Below are 25,976 nucleotides of genomic sequence, written 5' to 3'. Positions count from 1 at the left end.
CGCCCGGGCAATGAAGGAGTGGCTTCGTAAGAAGCATTTCAAGGTCCTGGAGTGGCCTAGCTAGTCTCCAGATCTCAACCCCATAGAAAATCTTTGGAGGTAGTTGAAAGTCCGTGTTGCCCAGCGACAGCCCCAAAACATCACCACTCTAGAGGAGATCTGCATGGAGGAATGGGCCAAAATACCAGCAACAGTGTGTGAAAACCTTGTGAAGACTTACAGAAAACGTTTGACCTGTGTCATTGCCAACAAAGGGTATATAACAAAGTATTGAGAAACTTTTGTTATTGACCAAATACTTATTTTCCACCATAATTTGCAAATAAATTCATAAAAAATCCTACAATGTGATTTTCTGGATTTTTTTTCCTAATTTTGTCTGTCATAGTTGACGTGTACCTATGATGAAAATTACAGGCCTCTCTCATCTTTTTAAGTGGGAGAACATGCACAATTGGTGGCTGACTAAATACTTTTTTTTCCCCACTGTAGTTCTCGTTGGTTGTGTTTGTCTTTGTGTGTGATTGCTCTTCTGTTTTCGTGTTGGAGCTACGTACTTCCCTCCAGTGTTTTTGGAGAGGGTTTTCGCACATGTTAGTGCGCCGTTTGTTTGACGCCTGTGTGCGCCGTGATTTCGCCTTCGGGCTTATTGTGCTTATTTTCTACGTGATTATTGCACTAAAGTCTTTTGGACTGAGCTTCTGCGTCCTGCGCTTGATTCATGCACCACACCCACCTTCAGCACCCCTTGACAGAATCACACTCCTGAATGGAATCAGCAGGATCTGCAGTTACGCCTGAGTCGCTCGAGGAGCATGTCCGCGGCCAAGATGACCAGATACGACAACTGGGGACCGCTCTACAGGACATCATCAACACCTTGCACCGATGGGAGGCCAGCGGGGTACCCACGCCTCCACCTACCCTGCCAACCCCATCGGCCGGTCCACCAGTCCCAGGTCCGGAACCCAGGGGGATTCGGCTCTCGCTCCCGAGGGCGTATGACGGAACAGCTGCCGGGTGTCAGGGGTTCCTCCTGCAGGCGGAGCTCTACCTGGCCACTGTACACCCGGTGCCCTCGGGACACGAGAGCGTTTCCACCCTCATCTCCTGTCTCACGGGCAAGGCGTTGGAGTGGGCTAACGCCGAGTGGAGGAAGATGGACGCCAACACCATCTCCTACGCCGAGTTCTCCCATCGCTTCAAGGCCGTGTTCGACCATCCACCTGAGGGCAAAGCGGCGGGGGAGCGTCTAGTCCACTTGAGACAGGGGAGGAGGAGCGCACAGGCGTTTGCTCTAGAGTTCCGGACTCTAGCGGCGGACGCAGGGTGGAATGAACGGGCCCTCATCGACCATTTTCGATGTAGCCTACGGGAGGAAGTTCAACGTGAGTTGGCCTGCAGGGATACCCATCTCACCTTCGACCAGTTGGTCGATATGTCCATCCGTCTGGACACCCTGCTGGCCACCCGTGGACATCCCGAGGGGGGTCCGTCCATTCCGCCCTCCGGCACCTCCGAGCCGAGCCCTATGGAGCTCGGGGGTGCCGGCGCTAGAGAAAGGAGGAGGAGGAGCCCGAGGGGGCCTGTCTCCTGCACCAAGTGCGGTCGTGGAGGGCACACTGCGGCCAGGTGCTGGGGAGGGTTCTCCGGGGGAGAAGACAACAGGCCACGCACTGGGGGGGCCTCCCAGGTGAGTAGACGTCCCACTTACCCAGAGCTTTCTGTTGCGCACTTTTGTATACCTGTTTGTTTTCCACAGGTTGCACCTCATTCCCAGCATAAGGCGCTAGTAGATTCAGGCGCAGCTGGGAATTTTGTTGATCGGAAGTTTTGTGTAGATTTAGGGATCCCTCTCATACCTGTTGACAAACCTTTTCCCGTTCATGCCTTAGATAGCCGTCCGTTGGGGTCGGGGTTGATTAGGGAGATCACAGCGCCACTTAGGATGTGTGCGCAGGGGGGTCATGAAGAGACTATACAGCTGTATCTGATCGACTCTCCTGCGTACCCAGTGGTGCTGGGAATTCCCTGGTTAAGCACCCATAACCCTGCTATTTCGTGGCAACAGAGGGCTCTCGATGGGTGGTCTGCTCAGTGCGAGGGGCGATGTCTGGGTGTTTCCGTGGGGCGACTTCGGTGGAAAGTCCAAACCAAGTGCCCGCACTGCACATTCCGCCTGAATATGGGGATTTAGCTCGTGTTTAGCAAGACTAGGGCGACGCAGTTGCCTCCTCATAGACAGGGGGATTGTGCGATTGATCTCCAGGCAGGAGCAGCGCTCCCACGGAGCCATGTGTATCCTTTGTCTCAAGAGGAGAGAAAAGCTATGGAGACTTACATAGCCAAATCTTTGAGACAGGGATACATTCGGCCCTCCACTTCTCCCGCCTCCTCAAGCTTCTTTTTTGTGAAAAAGAAAGATGGAGGGTTGCGCCCGTGCATTGATTACCGTGGTCTCAATCAGATTACTGTGAAATACAGTTATCCACTCCCTCTGATTGCGACCATGACGGAGTCATTGCATGGAGCGCGGTTTTTCACAAAACTGGATCTCAGGAGCGCGTATAACTTGGTGCGCATTAGGGAGGGCGACGAATGGAAGACAGCGTTTAGTACCACGTCAGGTCATTTCGAGTATCTTGTCATGCCATATGGGTTGATGAATGCTCCATCAGTCTTCCAATCCTTCGTAGATGACATTTTCCGGGATATGCAGGGACAAGGGGTGGTCGTGGTACATTGATGATATTCTGGTGTACTCGTCTACCCGAGCCGAGCATGTAACCCTGGTGCGTCGTGTATTGAGGAGGCTGTTGGAGCACGACCTATATGTCAAGGCAGAGAAATGTCTGTTTTTCCAGGAGTCGGTCTCCTTTTTGGGTTATCGGTTGTCCGCGTCAGGGGTGAGAATGGAGGTGGATCGTGTGTCCGCTGTGCGTAATTGGCAAACCCCAACCACTGTAAAAGAGGTGCAGCAGTTCTTGGGCTTTGCGAATTACTACCGGAGGTTTATCCGGGGGTTTTGGACAGGTGGCAGCTCCCATCACGTCCCTTCTGAAAGGGGGTCGGTGCGCCTGCAGTGGTCAGCTGATGCGGACAGGGCCTTTGGGAGACTGAAGGACCAGTTTACGTCGGCTCCGGTGCTGGCGCATCCGGATCCCGCATTACCCTTTCAGGTTGAGGTGGACGCGTCTGAGGCAGGTATAGGGGCCGTTCTCTCTCAACGGTCCGGCTCGCCACCTAAACTCCGCCCCTGTGCTTTTTACTCAAAAAAGCTCAGCCCGGCGGAGCGTAACTATGACGTTGGGGACAGGGAGCTGTTAGCTGTAGTTCAAGCCCTTAAGGTGTGGAGGCATTGGCTTGAGGGGGCTCAACACCCTTTCCTCATTTTGACTGACCATCGGAACCTGGAGTACATCCGGGCAGCGAGGAGACTGAACCCTTGCCAGGCTCGATGGAGTATGTTTCTCACCAGGTTCGTATTTAAAATCACGTACATCCCTGGGTCCCAGAATGGTAAGGCAGATGCACTGTCCCGGCGGTATGACACGGAGGAGAGGTCCGTTGAGCCTACTCCCATACTACCGGAGTCTTGCCTTGTGGCACCGGTGGTGTGGGAGGTCGATGCCGAAATCGAGCGAGCGTTGCGTGCCCGACCCCAGCCCTCCACAGTGTCCTGAGGGTCGGAAGTACGTTCCGCTCGAGATTCGGGATCGACTCATTTACTGGGCTCACACGTCACCCTCCTCTGGACATCCGGGTATTGGCCGGACAGTGCATTGCCTTAGCACTAAATACTGGTGGCCTACTTTGGCTAGGGATGTGAGGGTTTATGTCTCCTCCTGCTCGGTGTGCGCCCAGTGTAAGGCGCCCGACATCTGCCCAGGGGTAAGTTACAAACCCTGCCCGTTCCACAACGACCATGGTCCCACCTCTCGGTGGATTTTGTGACAGACCTTCCCCTCTCTCAGGGGAATACCACCATCCTGGTCGTTGTGGACCGGTTCTCAAAGGCCTGTCGTCTTCTCCCTATGTCGGGTCTTCCTACTGCCCTACAGACCGCTGAGGCCCTATTTACCCACGTCTTCCGGCATTACGGGGTACCCGAGGATATAGTGTCTGATCGAGGCCCCCAGTTTACCTCCCGTGTTTGGAGAGCGTTCATGGAGCGTTTGGGGGTCTCGGTTAGCCTTACCTCAGGGTACCACCCGGAGAGTAACGGGCAGGTCGAACGTGTCAACCAGGATGTGGGTAGGTTTCTGAGGTCGTATTGCCAGGACCGGCCTGAGGAGTGGGCACGGTACATTCCCTGGGCCGAGATGGCCCAGAACTCTCTCCGCCACTCCTCTACCAACCTAACCCCCTTCCAATGTGTGTTAGGTTACCAGCCGGTTCTGTCACCGTGGCAGCAGAGCCAGATCGAGGCCCCTGCGGTGGATGATTGGATGAGGCGCTCGGAAGAGACGTGGAACGCTGCCCACGTCCACCTGCAGCGGGCCGTCCTTCGTCACAAGGCGAGCGCCGATCTCCACCGCAGTGAGGGGCCGGTGTACGCACCCGGAGATCGAGTCTGGCTCTCTACCAGAAACCTACCCCTCCGCCTGCCCTGCCGGAAGCTGGGTCGGCGGTTTGTGGGGCCCTTTAAAGTCCTGAGAAGATTGAACGAGGTGTGTTATAGGTTACATCTACCTGTTGAGTATAAGAATATTAACCCCTCGTTCCATGTGTCTCTTCTCAGGCCGGTGGTAGCTGGTCCACTCCAGGACAATGAGATAGGAGAGACTCCTCCGCCCCCCACTGGACATCGAGGGGCTCCGGCGTACACCGTTCGGTCCATCTTGGACTCCAGACGCCGGATGGGGGTCTCCAGTATCTCGTGGAGTGGGAGGGGTACGGCCCGGAGGAGCGGTGCTGGGTGCCGCGGAGGGACATCCTAGACCCATCTCTCCTGTCAGAGTTCCACCGGGACCATCCCGCGCGCACTGCTCCGCGTCCTCCTGGTCATCCCCGAGGCCGGGGTCGGCGCACGGCTGGAGCCGCGCGTCAAGGGGGGGGTACTGTCACGGTTTCGGCCGAGGCTGCTCCTCCCCCTGGTTCGGGCAGGCTTCGGCGGTCGTTGTCCCCGGAGTACTAGCTGCCAACGATCGATGTTTCATGTTCGTTTGGTTTTGTCTGTATGTTGTAAACCTGTGTCTTGTTAGTCCTCGTTAGTGTCCTATTTAGTTCTCGTTGGTTGTGTTTGTCTTTGTGTGTGATTGCTCTTCTGTTTTCGTGTTGGAGCTACGTACTTCCCTCCAGTGTTTTTGGAGAGGGTTTTCGCACATGTTAGTGCGCCGTTTGTTTGACGCCTGTGTGCGCCGTGATTTTGCCTTCGGGCTTATTGTGCTTATTTTCTACGTGATTATTGCACTAAAGTCTTTTGGACTGAGCTTCTGCGTCCTGCGCTTGATTCATGCACCACACCCACCTTCAGCACCCCTTGACAAATAATCTGTACAGAATCATGAACGGCATTGATCACTTGCACCATGTAATCTCAACTGCAAACCAGGTCATTTGGTTGTGCTATTAGATGAAGCACAGTGATAACACATTAATCTGTTGTATAAATAATAAAAATATCTGAACTTTGCTGTGGTTTTAAATGGTTGAAAGCGCAGTGATAGACATTTGGGTGACAACTTAACCAAAAATCAGACATTGTTTTTCCATTGGAATTTGATTGTGCTTTTAGATGGTTGAAAGCATAGTGATAACACATTGGAAATGTAACTAACTTGTGACTGTTTTTTTGAGTAGGTGAATATACAGTTGAAGTCAGAAGTTCACATACACCTTAGCCAAATACATTTAAACTCTGTTTTTCACAATTCCTGACATTTAATCCTAGTAAAAATTCACTGTCTTAGGTCAGTTAGGATCACCACTTTATTTTAAGAATTTGAAATGTCAGAATAATAGTAGAGAGAATTATTTATTTCAGCTTTTATTTCTTTCATCACATTCCCAGTGGGTCAGAAGTTTACATACACTCAATTAGTATTTGGTAAAATTGCCTTTAAATTGTTTAACTTGGGTCAAACGTTTCGGGTAGCCTTCCACAAGCTTCCCACAATAAGTTGGGTGAATTTTGGCCTATTCCTCCTGACAGAGCTGGTGTAACTGAGTCAGGTTTGTAGGCCTCCTTGCTCGCACACACTTTTTCAGTTCTGCCCACAAATGTTCTATAGGATTGAGGTCAGGGCTTTGTGATGGCCACTCCAACATCTTGACTTTGTTTTCCTTAAGCCATTTTGGCACAATTTTGGAAGTGTGCTTGGGGTCATTGTCCATTTGGAAGACCCATTTGCGACCAAGCTTTAACTTCCTGACTGATGTCTTGAGATGTTGCTTCAATATATCCACTTAATTCTCCTTCCTCATGATGCCATCTATTTTGTGAAGTGCACCAGTCCCTCCTGCAGCAAAGCACCCCCACAGCATGATGCTGCCACCCCCATGCTTCACTGTTGGGATGGTGTTCTTCGGTCACCAAGCAGTACCAACTCTGAGGATAGATTGTGGTCAATCAATTCACATATGGTGTCCAGGGCACAACTGGGGTCTGAGGGGGGTCTGTAGCAAGCGGCAACAGTGAGAGACCTATTTCTGGAAAGGTGGATTTTTAGAAGTAGAAGCTCAAACTGTTTGGGCACAGACCTGGATAGTATGATAGAGCTCTGCAGGCTATCTTTACAGTAGATTGCAACTCCGCCCCCTTTGGCAGTTCTATCTAGACGGAAAATGTTGTAGTTCGGAATGGACATTTCTGAATTTTTGGTGGCCTTCCTAAGCCAAGATTTAGACACTGCTAGAACATCAGGGTTGGCAGAGTGTGCTATCGCAGTCAACAACTCAAACTTGGGGAGGAGACTTCTGATGTTAACATGCAAGAAACTAAGGCTTTTACGGTTACAGAAGTCAACAAATGATAGCGCCTGGGGGGTAGGAGTGATACTGGGGGCTACAGGGCCTGGGTTAACCTCTACATCACCAGTGGAACAGAGGAGGAATAGAATAAGGATATGGCTAAAGGCTTTAAGAACTGGTCTTCTAGTGCGTTGGGTACAGAGAAGAGGGGCAGATTTCCAGGCATTGTAGAATTGATTCAGGGCATTATGTACAGACAAGGATATGGAAGGATATGAGTACAGTGGAGGTACATCTAAGCATTGGGTAACTATGAAAGAGATAGCATCACTGGATGTACCGATTGAGCCGGTCTCCGCGTGTATGGGGGGCGGGACAAAGGAGCTCTCTGAGGTTGGTTGAGCTGAACTTGGGGCTCTACAGTGAAATGGTATAATAAGAACTAACCCAAACAGCAATAGGCTAGGCATATTGACATGGGAGAGAGGCATAATGCAATCACAGGTGTTATTCGAGAGGGCTAAGACAACAACTGGTAATGGCGATGAAAGTTTGGGCTGAGGCTAAACAGATAAACAGGGTCCAGTGAACAGCACTAAGTAAGTCCGGGAGCAGATTGTAGGCTGCTAAAGCACAGGCGAGCAGGAGGCACGGCTGTTGATTGAGCGTGCTAGCGGGCCGGGGCTAGCAGATGGATCTTTGTGGTCGTCGCAACGGGAAGCCTGTTGAAACCACATCAGACGATTACGTTGGCAGACCAGTCGTGATGGATCGGTGGGGCTCCGTGTCAACATTAGGAGGTCCCGTCCAGTTGACAGAGAGGTAGATAGCCGGGAGATGGGCCTGGCTCGAGGCTAGCTCAAGGCTAACTGGGGCTAGCTTCGGACAGTGGTGATTAGCCAACAACAACAACAACAGCCACTCGGTTGCAGCTAGCTAGTTGCGATGATCCGGTGTTAAGGTCCAGTGAATCCGGCAGAAAATCTGATATGCTCTGGCTCGATAGCGCGATGTGCAGACTGGCCGATAATTGTCCAGGCTAGAGCTGGCTGGTAGGTAGTGCAGGCCACGGACAATGGTGAAGACCGCTAACGGTGGCTAATAGCAAGTAGCTAGTTAGCTAGTTAGCTGGCTAGCTGGCTAGTTTCAGCCAGAGGTTCTGGATAAAAATAAATAATAGAATCCGTTCCACATTGGGTGAGGCGGGTTGCAGGAAAGTATATTTAGTTAACGGATGGAAAGTGAGATTGAGGTTGTCCTGTTGAAAAACAAATGACAGTCCCACTAAGCCCAAACCAGATGGGATGGCGTATCACTGCTGAATGCTGTAGTAGCCATGCTGGTTAAGTGTGCCTTGAATTCTAAATAAATCACAGACAATGTCAGCAGCAAAGCACCCCCACACCATAACACCACCTCCTCCATGCTTTACGGTGGGAAATACACATGCGGAGATCATCCGTTCACCCACACCGCGTCTCACAAAGACACGGCGGTTGGAACCAAAAATCACAGTCTCCTCTGAACAGTTGATGTTGAGATGTGTCTTTTCCTTGAACTCTGTGAAGCATTTATTTGGGCTGCAATTTCTGAGGCTGGTAACTCTAATGAACCTATCCTCTGCAGCAGAGGTAACTCTGGGTCTTCCATTCCTGTGGCGGTCCTCATGAGAGCCAGTTTCATCATAGCGCTTGATGGTTTTTGCGACTGCACTTGAAGAAACTTTCAAAGTTCTTGAAATGTTCCGTATTGACTGACCTTCATGTCTTAAAGTAATGATGGACTGTTGTTTCTCTTTGTTTATTTGAGCTGTTCTTGCCAAAATATGGACTTGGTTTTTTACCAAATAGGACTATCTTCTGTATACGGGGGGTATCACAACACAACTGATTGGCTCAAACGCATTAAGAAGGAAAGACATTCGACAAATTAACTTTTAAGAAGGCACACCTGTTAATTGAAATGCATTCCAGGTGACTACCTCATGAAGTTGGTTGAGAGAATGCCAAGAGTGTGCAAAGCTGTCATCAAGACAAGGGGTGGCTATTTGAAGAATCTCAAATATAAAATATATTTTGATTTGTTTAACACTTTTTTAATACTTTTTTGGTTACTACATGATTCCATATGTTTTATTTCATAGTTTTGATGTCTTCACTATTATTCTACAATGTAAAAATAAAGAAAAACCCTTGAATGAATAGGTGTGTCCAAACTTTTGACTGGTAGTGTATATTTTTAAGGATATGTAAAGACAAGATTAAACCAAGAATAGTCTGATGGGTGACAATATTAGCCTATCACTTGTGAATTATATATTATCACTTGTGAATGATGCCCAGCGTAAGGGAAGAAACAATGCTTTTTTTTGCGACTTTTTCTAATCATAGTCGCGCACCTCATGTAGCCTAGCCCATAGGCCTATATGTTTTGATAAGGTTTGTATCACAACTAAAGTGGCCAAATAACTTCTTAAAATTAAGCACATTCTTCCGCTTGACAAGGGGTGTAGAGCCTAACTGGCATACATAAGTAGTACGTGAGTTTCAAGTTTGGGGAAGATAATTTTCAACATAAAAATGCACCTTTATAATAAAAGCATTACATGCATAATCACGTTTGCGGTCACTTTTGATAATGGTGTTTTCCCGCTAATGGAACATTTACGCTTATAGCCTACTGCCATGTGCGCATTGCTGTGCTTATAATGTGAAGAAATAGCCTAATAGTTTATCACATTTTAAGGTAAACGTTCTGATCTGTTGTGTCAGCCTCATTGCGTAAAAGTTTTTTTTTATGCTAGTGGTTGTATTAATTTGGGACCTATCGCCTCCCACAACTGTCCCAGACTATGTTTGGAATATTAATTTCTCGCACAGAATAGAATAGGTCAACCTTTGTACTATGGGGGATAGTAGATTGACAGAGGATAGTGCTTTTGCTGTTCGTACTCATCTTGTCGGCTGACGAAAAGTAAATGTGGACAGTTCTTCCAATATCTTCAATATGCATCTCGGAATTGGATAAGGACGTGTGCAGTTGCGTCCCCAAAGTGTCTGTCTTCACGTGTAGCCTGTGAGAAAGACATGATCATGTGATGGAGAGCCATGTGAGTGAGAGGTATCACGGCTCAGGAGAAGACCCAGATGCAGACAGTTTGAAGTAACAAAAGTTTATTACAAAAACAGGGGGCAGGCAAATGACAGGTCTAGGGCAGGCAGAGGTCAGTAATCCAGGGCAGTGTCACAAGGTACATAATGGCAGGCAGGCTCAGGATCAGGGCAGGCAGAATGGTCAAAACCGGGAAAACTAGAAAACAGGGACTAGAGAAAAAACAGGAGTACGGGAAAAACGCTGGTAGGCTTGATGAGACAAGACGAACTGGCAACAGACAAACCGAGAACACAGGTATAAATGCACTGGGGATAATGGGGAAGATGGGCGACACCTGGAGGGGGGTGGAGACAAGCACAAAGACAGGTGAAACAGATCAGGGTGTGACAAGAGGTCCTTCGGCACATGCAGCACTCAGGGAGAAGGGAACAATGGCCACTGGCTGCAAAAGGCATGGATGTTTTTAGGGCGCATTACGGTCACACAGAGGTCACGCCCTGGCTCTGGGACTCTGTTATGTTGAGCCAGGGTGGGTTGTTTCTATGTGTTTTGTGTGCTAGGTTGTTTATCTAGTTCATTTGTTTCTATGTTGGCCGGTGTGGTTCTCAATCAGAGGCAACGTGAAATCAGCTGTTGCTTGTTGTCTCTGATTGGGAACCATACTTAGGTAGCCTGTTTTGCCACAGTGGTTGTGGGATCTTGTTCCGTGTTTGGTTAGTGTCTTTTGCCAAGGACGTCACGTATCGTTTTGTTCGTGTGATCATAAAAAATTAAAGTATGTTCGCATTCCACGCTGCGCCTTGGTCCTCTCTGTTCGACGATCGTGACAGTATGTGTCAAGGGCTGATGTAAGTGTGGTGAGGAAGTCAGGCGCAGGACACCGAAGCTTAGTCCAACAAAGTTTACTAGTTAACCACTAGGCAAAAATACAATGAACGGCCTCAAAAACACACAGAGGCGAGCGATTACGCAAACTGTGCGTAAACTCCAAAACAACAAACAGAGCAAACACGCAGCACTAACTGACATGCAAAAAACAACACACAACCTAACCAATACAAAACAGGCAACTTATAGAACACATAATCAGACACAAACGGACACAGGTGCAATAGACAGACAAAAGCAATCAAACATAGAAACATTCAACGGTGGCAGCTAGTACTCCGGGGACGACGAACGCCGAAGCCTGCCCGAACAAGGAGGAGGAGCAGCCTCGGCAGAATCCGTGACAGTACCCCCCCCTTGACGCGCGGCTCCAGCCGTGCGCCGACCACGGCCTCGGGGACGGCCAGGAGGACGCGGATCCGGGCGCGTGGGATGCCCACGGTGGAACTCAGTCAGGAGGGATGGATCTAGGATGTCCCTCCTAGGCACCCAGCACCGTTCCTCCGGACTGTACCCCTCCCACTCCACGAGATACTGGAGACCACTCATCCGGCGCCTCGAGTCCAAGATAGTCCGGACCCTGTACGCCGGGGCCCCCTCGATGTCCAAAGGGGGCGGAGGGGTCTCTCCTATCTCATCTTCTTGGAGTGGGCCAGCTACCACCGGCCTGAGAAGAGACACATGGAACGAGGGGTTAATATTCTTGTAATCAATAGGCAGTTGTAACCTGTAACACACCTCGTTCAATCTTCTCAGGACTTTAAAGGGCCCCACAAACCGCCGACCCAGCTTCCGGCAGGGCAGGCGGAGGGGCAGGTTTCGAGTCGAGAGCCAGACTCGATCTCCCGGTGCGTATACCGGTCCCTCACTGCGGTGGCGATCGGCGCTCACCTTTTGTCGACTGATGGCCCGCTGCAGATGGACATGTGCAGCGTCCCACGTCTCCTCCGAGCGCCGAATCCACTCATCCACCGCAGGGGCCTCGATCTGGCTCTCGTGCCATGGTGCCAGGACCGGCTGATACACTAAAATACACTGGAAAGGTTGGTGGAGGAGTGGCGGAGAGAGTTCTGGGCCATCTCTGCCCAGGGGATATACCTAGACCACTCCTCCGGCCGGCCCTGGCAATAGGACCTCAGAAACTTACCCACATCCTGGTTGACTCGTTCAACCTGCCCATTGCTCTCTGGGTGGTACCCCGAGGTAAGGCTCACCGAGACCCCCAAGCGTTCCATGAATGCCCCCCAGACTCTGGAGGTGAACTGGGGACCTCGGTCAGACACAATATCCTCGGGGACCCCATAGTGCCGGAACACGTGGGTAAATAGGGCCTCAGCGGTCTGTAGGGCAATAGGGAGACCCGGCATTGGGAGGAGACGACAGGCCTTGGAAAACCGATCCACAACGACCAAAATGGTGGTATTCCCCTGGGAGGGGGAAGGTCGGTCACAAAATCCACCGAGAGGTGGGACCATGGTCGTTGTGGAACGGGCAGGGGATGTAACTTTCCCCTGGGCAAATGTCTAGGCGCCTTACACTGGGCGCACACCGAGCAGGAGGAGACATAAACCCTCACATCCCTAGCTAACGTTGGCCACCAGTATTTCACGCTAAGTCAGTGCACTGTCCGGCCAATACCTGGATGTCCAGAGGAGGGTGATGTATGAGCCCAATAAATAAGGCGGTCACGAACATCGAGCGGAACGTCGTCCGCCCCACAGGACACTCGGGGGAGTAGGGTGGTACGCAGTGCCCGCTCGATCTCGCATCGACCTCCCACACAACCGGAGGCACCAGACAAGACTCCGGCAGTATGGGAGTAGGCTCGATGGACCTCTCCTCTGTGTCATACCGCCGGGACAGGGCGTCTGCCTTACCGTTCTGGGACCCTGGGATGTATGTGATCTTAAAAACAAACCGGGTCAGGAACATGTTCCACCTAGCCTGACGAGGGTTCAATCTCCTAGCTGCCCGGATGTACTCCAGGTTACGGTGGTCAGTCAGAATGAGGAAAGGGTGTTGAGCCCCCTCAAGCCAATGCCTCCACACCTTTAGGGCCTGGACTACAGCCAACAGCTCCCTGTCCCCTACGTCATAATTACGCTCCGCCGAGCTGAGCTTCTTAGAGTAGAACGCACAGGGGCGGAGCTTGGGTGGCGTGCCGGGACCGTTGCGACAGGATTGCCCCAATACCGGCCTCGGACGCGTCTACCTCAACTTGAAATGGTAAAGCGGGGTCCGGATGCGCCAGCACCGAGGCGAAGTGAACAGGTTCTTCAGTCTAACAAATGCCCTGTCTGCTTCAGCTGACCACTGCAACGCACGGACCCCCCTTTAGCAGGGACGTAATGGGAGCTGCCACCTGTCCAAAGCCCCGGATAAACCTCCGGTAGTAATTAGCAAAACCCAAAAACTGCTGCACCTCTTTTACAGTGGTTGGAGTTTGCCAATTACGCACGGCCGACACACGGTCAACCTCTATCTTCACACCAGACGCAGACAATCGATAACCCAAAAAGGAGATGGACTCCTGTAAAAACAGGCATTTCTCTGCCTTAACATACAAGTCATGCTCCAACAGCCTCCTCAATACTCGGCGCACCAGGGCTACATGATCGGCTCGGGTAGAAGAGTACACTAGGATGTCGTCAATGTATACTACCACACCCTGCCCATGCATGTCCCGGAAAATCTCGTCAACAAAGGATTGGAAGACTGAAGGAGCATTCATTAACCCGTATGGCATGACGAGATACTCGTAATGACCCGAGGTGGTGCTAAATGCTGTTTTCCATTCATCCCCCTCCCTAATGCGCACCAGATTGTACGCGCTCCTGAGATCCAACTTTGTGAAGAACCGCTCCCGCGTAAGACTCCGTCATAGTCGCAATCAGAGGAAGAGGGTAACTGTACTTAACCGTGATCTGATTGAGACTACGGTAATCAATACACGGCGCAAACCCCCGTCCTTCTTCTTCACAAAGAAGAAACTCGAGGAAACCGGGGAAGTGGAGGACCGGATGTATCCCTGTGCCAAGGACTCGGCTATGTAAGTCTCCATAGCCGCTGTCTCTTCTTGAGACAGGGGATACACACGGCTCCGCGGAAGTGCCGCTCCTGTTTGGAGATCTATCGCACAATCCCCCTGTCTATGAGGTGGTAGCCGTGTTGCCCTAGTTTTGCTGAACACGAGTGCTAAATCCTCATATTCAGGGGGAATGCGCATTGCGGGCACTTGGTTCGGACTCTCCACCGAGGTCGCCCCTAAGGAAACACCTAGACATTTCCCTACACACTGGGCAGACCACTCCATAAGAGCCCTCTGTTGCCACGCAATGGTAGGATCATGGGCGCTTAACATTTACGTCATTTAGCAGACGCTCTTATCCAGAGCGACTTACAAATTGGTGCATTCACCCTATAGCCAGTGGGATAACCACTTTACAATATAGGAAAGGAACTTATCAAGGCGTCAAGCTCATTGATGAACTCTCCAAGGGAACCTGGAGGGCGATAGATGACAAGGATATTAAGCTTAAATGGGCTAGTGACTGTGACAGCATGGAATTCAAATGAGGAGATAGACATATGGGTTAGGGGAAAAATTGAGAATGTCTACTTGGGAGAGATGAGGATTCCAGTGCCACCACCCCTCTGACCAGATGCTCTCGGGGTATGCGAGAACACATGGTCAGACGAGGAGAGAGCAGTAGGAGTAGCAGTGTTTTCAGTGGTAATCCATGTTTCCGTCAGCGCCAGGAAGTCGAGGGACTGGAGGTTAGCATAGGCTGGGATGAAGTCAGCTTTGTTGGCAGCAGAACGGCAGTTCCAGAGGCTGCCTGAGACCTGGAACTCCAGGTGTGGGGTGCGTGCAGGGACCACCAGGTTAGAGAGGCAGCAGCCACGCGGTGTGAGGCGTTTGTGTAGCCTGTGCGGAGAGGAGAGAACAGGGATAGGCAGAGGCATAGTTGACAGGCTGTAGCAAATGGCTACAATAATGCAGAGGAGATCGGAATGAAATGAACTAAACATCTGGGAAAGGAGAGAGTAGGGCCTCCCTCACCAAAACTTCCACCTCAGAAACTATAATTGTTTCACTGAACCACCCGAATAAAAACTCTCCCAACTTCCACTTTAGAAATTAGAATTGTTGTGAACTACAGCGGTTCAATGTTTCAAGGAATAGACTCAACTTACTTTTTTCAGCAAGCTAACTATGACACCATAGCTAACTAGCATGCTAGCATCCAATAACACACAGTTTAGCACCAATACTTGGTTACAACAAACTACCAATAGTGTGTTAACACACTAAACAGATAATTTGTGTCCGTGTCTAGTTCCTTTCATAACGCAGCAATAATTAAACGTTGGCTAGCTAGCACAAATATATTGTATTTAGCTGCTACAGTACAGTTAGCTGGTCATGTTGGCTAGCCAGCAATGGCTACTGTGTTGACTTTGTTTGAAAAACGGCTAGCTAGCTAGCTTCGTGCTACACCCGGCACCGCCGAATACAATGCTAACCTACAATAACTACCCACAACAGCCCACGATGCCTAACTTATGACGCCATAGCTAACTAGCATGCTAGCATCCAATAACACACAGTTTAGCACCAATACTTGGTTACAACAAACTACCAATAGTGTGTTAACACACTAAACAGATAATTCGTGTCCGTGTCTAGTTCCTTTCATAACGCAGCAATAATTAAACGTTGGCTAGCTAGCACAAATATATTGTATTTAGCTGCTACAGTACAGTTAGCTGGTCGTGTTGGCTAGCTAGCAATGGCTACTGTGTTGACTTTGTTTGAAAAACGGCTAGCTAGCTGGCTTCGTGCTACACCCGGGACCGCCGATTACAATGCTAACCTACAATAACTACCCACAACACCCCACGATGCCTAACTATGACGCCATAGCTAACTAGCATGCTAGCATCCAATAACACACAGTTTAGCACCAATAGTTGGTTACAACAAACTACCAATAGTGTGTTAACACACTAAACAGATAATTCGTGTCCGTGTCTAGTTCCTTTCATAACGCAGCAATAATTAAACGTTGGCTAGCTAGCACAAATATATTGTATTTAGCTGCTACAGTACAGTTAGCTGGTCGTGTACAATGCTAACCTACAATAACTACCCACAACAGCCCACGATGCCTACCTGCAATACCTAACTACAATCTAAATACATAATTAAGCCTTACTCGACAAAGCCCAAGCTATGTATAAAGCCAAACTTACCCGACGCCAGCTGACATTTGTCTTCTGCAATCAGTAGGTGTAACTAAGTACAGTAGCTACTAACTACCTAACGTTGATGCCTCAGATAATGAGGTTAGAAAAACAGCTGAATGGTAGGTAGCTAGCTGGCTTAATTACAGGTACTCTTAAGCGTGAAATAACATTGGAAACAACTATCCACCGTTGCTAAACGTTACCAGTAGCTACCCGCTAGCTAGCTAGCCTCGTGCTTCGCCGGGCTCTGCCGTATACAATACTTACCTACAATAATTACCTACAGAAACCTACAATAACTACCTAAATAACTACCTAAATAAACTACCTACAATACCTAACTACAACTACCTACCTACAATCTAAATACATGGTTTAAGCTTTACTCAACACCATATAAGAAGCCAAGCTTACCTCCTGCTAGAGAAAACACAACCTCTCCCGACCACATGGCTCAGAGCTCCCCAGCACCACGGGATACGCAGGAGAGTCGATCAGATAAAACTGAATGATCTCCTCATGACCCCCCTGCGTCGTCATCTTAAGTGGTGCTGTGACTTCTCTGATCAACCCCGACCCCAGCGGCCGGCTGTCTAGGGCATGAACAGGAAAAGGGACTTCTACCGGCCGAAGGGGAATTCCTAGCCTATAACAAAATTCACGATCAACAAAATTCCCAGCTGCGCCTGAATCTACTAGCGCCTTATGCTGGGAATGAGGTGCCACCTGTGGAAATCTCACAGGTATACTCATGTGACCAACAGAGAGCTCTGGGTAAGTGGGGCGCCTACTCACCTGAAATGACGCCCGGTGCGTGACCTGTTGTCCCCTCTACCAGGAGACCCCCCAGCACCTAGCCGCAGTGTGTCCTCCACGGCCACAGTTGGTGCAGGGGACAGCCCCCTCGGGTTCTCTCTCCTCCTCTCCCTAGCGCCAGCACCCCGAGCTCCATGGGAATCGGCTCGGAGGTGCTGGAGGGTGGAATGGGCCGACCCCCCACTCGGGACGTCCGCGGGTAGCCAGCAGGGTGTCGAGACGGATGGAAATGTCCACCAACTGGTCGAAGGATAGGTTGGTGTCCCTGCAGGCCAGCTCACGACGAACGTCCTCTCGTAGGGCTACACCGGTAATGGTCGATGAGGCCCTCTCATTTCCACCCCGCATCCGCCGCTAGAGTCCGGGAACTCCAGGGCGAACTCCTGTGCACTCCTCTTCCCCTGTCGGAGGTGGAACAGACGCTCCCTCGCCGCCTTCCCCTCAGGTGGATGATCGAACACAGCCCTGAAGCGGCGGGAGAACTCCGCGTAGATGATGGTAGTGGCGTCTATTCCCCTCCATTCGGCGTTGGCCCACTCCAAAGCCTTGCCGGATAGACAGGAGATGAGGGCGGAGACGCTCTCGTATCCCGAGGGCACCGGGTGTATGGTGGCCAGGTATAGTTCCACCTGCAGGAGGAACCCCTGACACCCGGCTGCAGAACCATCATATGCCCTCGGGAGCGAGAGCCGAATGCCACTGGGTTCCGGTGCTGGGAGAGGAGGACTGGCCGATGGTGATGGTAAGGTGTGCGAAGGCGTGGGCACCTCTCCCGTAACCAACCGGCGTAGAGTGTTGGACACCTCGTTCATGGCGGCCCCAAGTTGCCGGATCATGGTGTCTTGGTCGCTGATCCGACCCTCCAGCGACTTGGGTGCCGCCGCTGCTCCTGCTGACTCCATAATGGTGTGTTGTTCTGTCAAGGGCTGATGTAAGTGTGGTGTGGAAGTCAGGCGCAGGACACCGAAGCTTAGTCCAACAAAGTTTACTAGTTAACCACTAGGCAAAAATACAATGAACGGCCTCAAAAACACACAGAGGCGAGCGATTACGCAAACTGTGCGTAAACTCCAAAACAACAAACAGAGCAAACACGCAGCACTAACTGACATGCAAAAAACAACACACAACCTAACCAATACAAAACAGGCAACTTATAGAACACATAATCAGACACAAACGGACACAGGTGCAATAGACAGACAAAAGCAATCAAACATAGAAACATTCAACGGTGGCAGCTAGTACTCCGGGGACGACGAACGCCGAAGCCTGCCCGAACAAGGAGGAGGAGCAGCCTCGGCAGAATCCGTGACAGTATGCCGCCAGGAAATTAGAGGCATTATCAAGTGCTTGTCAAATTGTGAATGAGAGACTGATGAAGTGTGTAAAGCTTGCGCAAAAAACAAAGCAGAGCTCATGCCTTTCAAGCAACTTTTTTCAAATCATCATTAGAGTCGCATCAAGCAGCCTTACAATGTATTAAAAATCTAAACATATAGCCCAACATTTGTAGAACAACATAAGTTACACTCAAAATTAAGCATATCTGAGTACCTATTTATTTGTTAACCGCTCAACAATAGCTGCATGTGCGCACTCCCTCAAATCATTTGGAGAAAATATCCTTTCTATTTTATTCAGCTTTGTTCAATTGTATTCTTCATACTATAAAATAATATAAAATAATGCCATGGAATTCTAACCAAATCTTGTCTGCTAAATTAACTAGTGTAGCCCACAGCCAGGACAACTCAGAGTATGCTATTCTGTTCTTCTGAAACAGACTACATTTTCTTCATATAATGTTTCTTTAGACCTGTCTAAAATAAATAATGGTTTTATTGTGAAGGTGTAGGCTATATTACATGTATTTATTAGACTTTTTTAAATGTAGATGTTCCAAAGGTCTGCATCAGTAGTTTGTAGGCTATGTGGGGAAGCCAGGTGATGCTAAATGTGTTTATGTTAATTAACGGTCAATTACCGTGAGACCGACAGTTATTTGCTTGACAATCACCAGCTGACAAAATGTTGTGACCGCCACAGTCCTAGTTGTAATCTCATTGATCGTCTCAACCAAATATTACCCAATTATCCACGTTGAAATTACATGGTGTATGCCCAGTGGGAGTGGACTGATGAAAATAATATCAAAAGATAGTTTTTTAGTGGATTATTCCTTAACTACAGTAATCCCTGATCTGAAATGACTGGTAGAAGGTATGTAATAGAACCATTGCTTGCATATTTACCGTCAATATTTTACTTCAAGGAAGGGAAGGAGGACGGAAGGATGCATTTTGAAAGTATTCAAACATGGACCAGAAGAAACACATCAGTTAACCACATGAGCATGTGAAAGTATTTGTGGGGAGTCTATTCATAGGAGTTCAAAACATTTCACATCTGACACAGTTATTTCCTGATGTGCACACTCTAATCTACGCCACCTGTGACGTAGGCCTATTGAACCGTCCACCGGGCGAAATGGCCTGTTTTTAACCAGTCCCATTTGAACATGGCCATGTTTTCTGTTCCTCTCCTACAGGAGTGATCCTACAAAGGGCAGACTCATGACTCCTGGGCTCCAGACTGCAGTAACAGGTGGCTCCGGCTCCAACTCTGCAGAACACAGACTCCAGGCTGTACAGACATGCAGAGGACACTTGGACAGGAAAATACATTCTCAAACGACATTCTCCTCTCTTCAGCTCAATGATTCAACTGCTAATTATTTATGCCTTCAAATCTTGGCAACAGACCTCAAACGATGCCCTCTGTTTAGGAAATAAACCGAGATAAATACAGAACATTATTCTTTCAGAGACAGAAGCAGCCACCCTCCTTTGTTCGTCTCATAATAAGAATAAGACTACCCCAACCCTAAAAGCACTGTTCTCTCAACGTTGCAGAATTAGCACTGTGTATTAGTATAGTGTTGCTTCATTACCTCAAAGCACCATGCATTCATAGCACATTTTTAGCAGCCCTTCTACTTTATGGGAGCACCACCCATTTCCAACTCGATATGACCGTTATAACACATTTATAACAGCCCTCTACTTTATGGTTGCGCCACCCATTTCCAACCTCTTCCATCAGCACAGCACAGCGCCCACAATGTTGTCTTCAAGAGACAACACTAGAATGACTACTGGTGGGGTACTCCACTTTGAAAGACACAGAAATAATTATGTATTTTAGGTTAAATCTTTTTATTAATAATTTGCGATTGCCACGTGAATTCAATAAACCATGTTATGAGTTTAGGTTTTACTCTTGCATACCCTTTTACAGCTTACTTACAAAAATACATGATTCAAAAATGATTCAAATAATTTTTATTGTCTGTTATTATGTTAGGTGTACAAAAAGCATGCAAAAATAGCTTCTTTATATATTTGGTACATATTTACATTGTAACAGCTACATTTAGTACAGGTGTGCCATGCTTTTTGTTTGTTTGTGGGACTTGACGAACCTTGACAAGTACATTCAAGCCCCATTTATACCTGGTTCTAACATGCATCCTTCGTCCTGATCTTGTCCATTTACACTTATAAGATCTGATGAAAATCCGTTCACAATGCGTCTTTAAATAGTCTACACCTGTCTGAAAATGTAGACACCATAACAATGTGGACAAGATCAGGACACATAATGCAGATTATAGGTATAAACAGGGCTTCAGAGAAATGCAGAACAGTACAGACATCTATCAACACAGCGAACAGGCACCTTTAACACAGAGACCAGACAGTCACATATGATACACAGCAGCGATGCAAAAACCATGTCTTAACATTATGTACACTCTCACTGGCCTGTTTCATCTGTTGAAGAGGATTCCCTCTTTACCCCTGGTTGAAGGAATTATTGATCATATTAATCAGCATAAAATTGTCTATCACCCAGCTCAACTCCCAAGACAATGTAATGTACCTGGAATAATAGACAGAATCAGAACACAACACTAAAGTCATCGAATGACAACAATATTGCACAGACATGCACCTTAGACACTGATAAAAAGTCTTGCAAGTGCAGTGCTCCAGACAGACGTACAAAAAAAACGTTGTTTCGCTTTAGCTTGTGCATCATCGTGGACTTGAACATGGCAAACAGCTGATTCACAACAGGTGCCATCTTTGTTCCGATCCTAAAAGCCCTTCAGTTAGAAGAAGTTAACCCACAGACTGACCGGTGACTAAGACAAACCCTTAAAAGCTCCATCAAATAACAACCACGTCCAGCGCAACATGAACATAGCGTTCACCCCACAGGTAGCAGGAAAAAAAGTTAAGGTAACTATAAAAAGCCATAACAGAAAACAAAGCAAGCTCTTCATTTGGTTGATTGAAACTCTGTACTTGAAATTGCATGTACCGGTAATAGAGATGGTACAAAATATATATACCCTTCATGTATATGCTTCCCTCTCCTTTCGGTCCTCAGTACCTAATTTCAATGGAGTGTTTTGCACAATAGAATTGCATCAAATCGGAAGAGATAGAGAGTGAGAGGGATAAATGGAAATCACTCTACTGGGCCATTCTCTGCCACATGGGGATTGTGTGGTTGTGAAAAGATAGTTGTTGTTGTTTGTGGTGTTCCTAATCACCATATTGTAATTGTCCCTGGGAGAGCTGTGGAAGTGATTGCTGTGCTCTGACAACAGTACAAAGTGCCTGGGCTGGCAGAGAGAGAGGGAGGGAAACAGAGAGAGGTGGAGGGATAGAGAGGAAGGGAGAGAGAGAAGGAGAGAGTGGTGTGGAAGAAGGGAGAGGGTAAGAGAAAGGGGAAGGGAGGAAAGGCAGATAGACAGGGAGGGAGGGGTGAGAAAAGGAGAGAGAGAGAGTCACCTCTTTAGCTGTTTGTCACAACCAAACAAAGAAACACACCATGACAGCTATTAAAGTTCTGAAAGCTCCCTCTCATTACAGCACAGTCTAACTGGAGATTATCAATCACACACACTTACACATGCACACACACTTCTAGGGGGGTCCGGGGGCATATTTGAAGGGAAAATACATCCAAAACTTTCCTGATAATTTGGTCAATACAGTGGCTTGCGAAAGTATTCACCCCCCTTGGCATTTTTCCTATTTTGTTGCCTTACAACCTGGAATTAAGATTTTTGGGGGGTTTGTATCATTTGATTTACACATCATGCCTACCACTTTGAAGATTCAACATATTTTTTATTGTGAAAAAAAAGAAATAAGACAAACAACAGAACTTGAGCGTGCTTAACTATTCAGGTCAATACTTTGTACAGCCACCTTTTGCAGCAATTACAGCTGCAAGTCTCTTGGGGTATGTCTCTATAAGCTTGGCACATCTAGCCACTGGGATTTCTGCCCATTCTTCAAGGCAAAACTGCTCCAGCTCCTGTTGGATGGGTTCCGCTGGTGTACAGCAATCTTTAAGTCATACCACAGATTCTCAATTGGATTGAGGTCTGGGCTTTGACTAGGCCTTTCCAAGACATTTAAATGTTTCCCCTTAAACCACTTGAGTGTTGCTTTAGCAGTATGCTTAGGGTCATTGTCCTGCTGGAAGGTGAACCTCTGTCCCAGTCTCAAATCTCTGGAAAACTGAAACAGGTTTCCCTCAAGAATTTCCCTATATTTAGCGCCATCCATCATTCCTTCAATTCTGACAAGTTTCCCAGTCCCTGCCGATGAAAACATCCCCACAGCATGATGCTGCCACCACCATGCTTCACTGTGGCGATGGTGTTCTCGGGGTGATGAGAGGTGTTGGGTTTGCGCCAGACATAGCGTTTTCCTTGAAGGCCAAAAAGCTAAATTTTTGTCTCATCTGACCAGAGTACCTTCTTCCATATGTTTGGGGAGTCTCCCACTTGCCTTTTGGCGAACACCAAACGTGTTTGCTTATTTTTTTCTGTAAGCAATGGCTTTTTTCTGGCCACTCTTCTGTAAAGCCCAGCTCTGTGGAGTGTACGGCTTAAAGTGGTCCTATGGACAGATACTCCAATCTCCGCAGTGGAGCTTTGCAGCTCCTTCAGGGTTATCTTTGGTCTCTTTGTTGCCTCTCTGATTAACGCCCTCCTTGCCTTGTATGTGAGTTTTGGTGGGTGGCCCTCTCTTGGCAGGTTTATTGTGGTGCCATATTCTTTAAAAAATTTTATAATGGATTTAATGGTGCTCCGTGGGATGTTCAAAGTTTCTGATTTTTTTTATAACCCAACCCTGATCTGTACTTCTCCACAACTTTGTCCTTGACCTGTTTGGAGAGCTCCTTGGTCTTCATGGTGCCGCTTGCTTGGTGGTGCCCCTTGCTTAGTGGTGTTGCAGACTCTGGGGCCTTTCAGAACAGGTGTATATATACTGAGATCATGTGACAGATCATGTGACACTTAGATTGCACACAGGTGGACTTTATTTTAACTAATTATGTGACTTCTGAAGGTAATTGGTTGCACCAGATCTTATTTAGGGGCTTCATAGCAAAGGGGGTGAATACATATGCACACACCACTTTTCAGTTATTTATTATTTTGAATTTTTTGAAACAAGTTATTTTTTTCATTTAACTTCACCAATTTGGACTATTTTGTGTATGTCCATTACATGAAATCCAGATAAAAATCCATTTAAATTACAGGTTGTAATGCAACAAAATAGGAAAAACGCCAAGGGGGATGAATACTTTTGCAAGGCACTGTATATCCCAACCACAACTGAAATACCAATAATTTCTGTATTACTTTAAACTGTTGGTCTAACTCTAACACTTCATAAAGTCACCACCAAACTCCTACTTTAACTACATTTAAATGTCATAACCAATTATTCAATTTGTGTAGCCTTCACACCGCTTAGATGAACTGAATGAACTGCTACTATTGTTACATAAATGTTATGAGAATAACACAATTATTCAAATGTAGTTAATAAATTGGCATTTTACTAATCAAGAAACACTATATACAAACACCATTACCTGGTTTCACTTCCATATTGAAATCGAGAAGAAAAAATGTATAAAGGACAAATAAACAAGCTTACTGCTGTCCAATTTTTATTGAAGTTTTTCTCAAATTGAAATAAAACATTTAGTTGGTTCTGGAAGTATTCTAAGGGTGATTAATAGGTTGCATAAAGATGTTTAGTGCTCCCCCTTCCACAATTGTGGGCTTGAAATGTGTTTTAAGGAGAATAGGTTGCTGGTCAGAGTCTGGGAGACAGGGGAGAGAAACAGGCTTGCTTCATCCTACTGCCTGAGATTCAGAGAAACAGCCCTTCTCTAATTCTGTACCCTAATAGAAACATTAGAGGACGAAGGGGAGACGATTAGAGCAACAGAGAGAAAGAGACGAGTCCTCACACACCATACCAGACCACATCACCCCCACCCTCAAACTCCGCTGGCTCCCAGTTCAACACAGGATCATCTTCAAACTGCTCACATACCTTACTGACCTCCTGCACCCCTACACTCCCACCTGTTCACTGCGCTCTTCTGACACTGGCCTCCTCACCATCCCTCGCACCAGGCTCCGCTCCATGGGAGACAATGCTTTTAGCAGTGCAGCCCCCCAACTCTGGAACTCCCTCCCTCTCCATGTCAGAACCTCACAATTCATACACACTAAAGACACACCTCTTCACATTCTCTGTTGTCTTAGAGATCCCTCATTAGTTCACTTCCCTAGTTAGTGTCATCCTGTTTAGTTTTTTCCCTGGTTAGTCTGGTTAGTCTGTCCTTATGTTTGGTGTACTTTTATATACTTAATTATTTTAATGTATGATTTTATTGCTTTTAATCCTGCTGATTATCTTGTGTATGTAAAGTGAATTTGGGTGTCTTGTAAAGCGCTGAAAATAAATTATATTATTATTATTATTACCTAAGAGGAGTGTGTGGAAGGGTTATGTTGACAGCTTAGCATGTACGGGTGAGATAGACAACAACATTGACATTACACTGACTCACACATTTATGATCTATGTACAACACTGCAGCGTTAAAGGGGCAATCCACTGTTGAAACAATAACAAAGCGTACTCACCGCCTCTGTTTTGGTAAAAAGCTGAAGGATGGGCCTGGGGAAATGTAACCACTCGGACATTAATAGACTGGATGCAAGGACTGACCATTCAATATATCCAAATTATAGTGTTAAGCATATTTTGAGGCTATGCAGTGTGTGTTTACATGTACAATATTTACAAACATTGGCATAAAACAAGCTGATATTTTGGTTCTGATGGGGTACGACAGTTGAACTAAGCTTATGAGGCATTTATAAGTTATATTCTTCAAGAATCATAGGTATCTATCATTAATTTATAAGTCCAAAAATGTATGTAGCATCTGCAGATTGCCGCTTTAAACTATTGATTGTGATAGGAGGAGGTTAAAAGCCATGTGTGTATGTCTTGTTTCAAACAGTAAGGGGTGTAATAACATCAATTGCATGCTCCAGTCTCTTGGTCATGGTGGCTTTTAGGGCACCAATGTTGTCCATGACTGTGAATGGTGCCTAGAGAGTCTCTGAACAGCGATAACGTTCACCATGCATTGTGTAGGTAAAGTGACGGCGAAACACGACAGACAAAAAGTCCTCTTCTCCTCAGGGGTGAGGAAGGGCATATCGTTTTTAAAGAGGAGGTCGTGCTTGAGTTGAACCACTTCTCACAAGTAAAAGCACCGTTTCATTCCAGAAGCACTGAGGGTAGAAGTGTAAGATGGTGGTTAAGAGGGCTGTGTAGAGCTCGGCTGACCGTAGGAGAGGAGGAGGAGGAGCGGGACTCAGGAGGAGAAGGGTTCATCTTCATGCAGGTCTTCAAGCTCCCCCTCCCTACTTCCCTCTCCACTGCTGCCCTTCCTGAAAGAAGACAGATATAGGGGAAGAGCGAGAGAGAGAGAGAGAGAGAGAGAGAGAGAGAGAGAGAGAGAGAGAGAGAGAGAGAGAGAGAGAGAGAGAGAGAGAGAGAGACCATAAAAATAAAAATAAAGTG

At 47.6% G+C, this 25,976-nt stretch overlaps 2 protein-coding genes across 5 annotated transcripts in view; one reads left to right on the top strand and one right to left on the bottom strand.

Moving 5' to 3' along the window:
• The window catches only part of LOC121574088 (P2X purinoceptor 1-like), a 66,416-nt gene extending 44,666 nt beyond the window's left edge, over positions 1–21,750 (top strand). For all 3 annotated transcript variants that reach the window (XM_041886683.2, XM_041886681.2, XM_041886684.2), the window contains one exon: positions 19,532–21,750. In XM_041886683.2, the coding sequence (XP_041742617.1) occupies positions 19,532–19,537 (6 nt within the window). In that variant the 3' untranslated portion in view covers positions 19,538–21,750. The remainder of the gene's footprint in view (positions 1–19,531) is intronic.
• A 1,884-nt stretch (positions 21,751–23,634) lies between these two features.
• LOC121574087 (calcium/calmodulin-dependent protein kinase kinase 1-like) overlaps positions 23,635–25,976 on the bottom strand; it is a 124,067-nt gene continuing 121,725 nt past the window's right edge. For both annotated transcript variants that reach the window (XM_041886679.2, XM_041886680.2), the window contains one exon: positions 23,635–25,843. In XM_041886679.2, the coding sequence (XP_041742613.1) occupies positions 25,768–25,843 (76 nt within the window). In that variant the 3' untranslated portion in view covers positions 23,635–25,767. The remainder of the gene's footprint in view (positions 25,844–25,976) is intronic.

This window comes from Coregonus clupeaformis, chromosome 9, assembly GCF_020615455.1.
Source record: "Coregonus clupeaformis isolate EN_2021a chromosome 9, ASM2061545v1, whole genome shotgun sequence".
Lineage (NCBI taxonomy): Eukaryota > Metazoa > Chordata > Actinopteri > Salmoniformes > Salmonidae > Coregonus > Coregonus clupeaformis.
The sequence above is the reverse complement of the archived record's forward strand: the minus strand, read 5'-3'. Positions and strand labels throughout refer to the sequence as shown.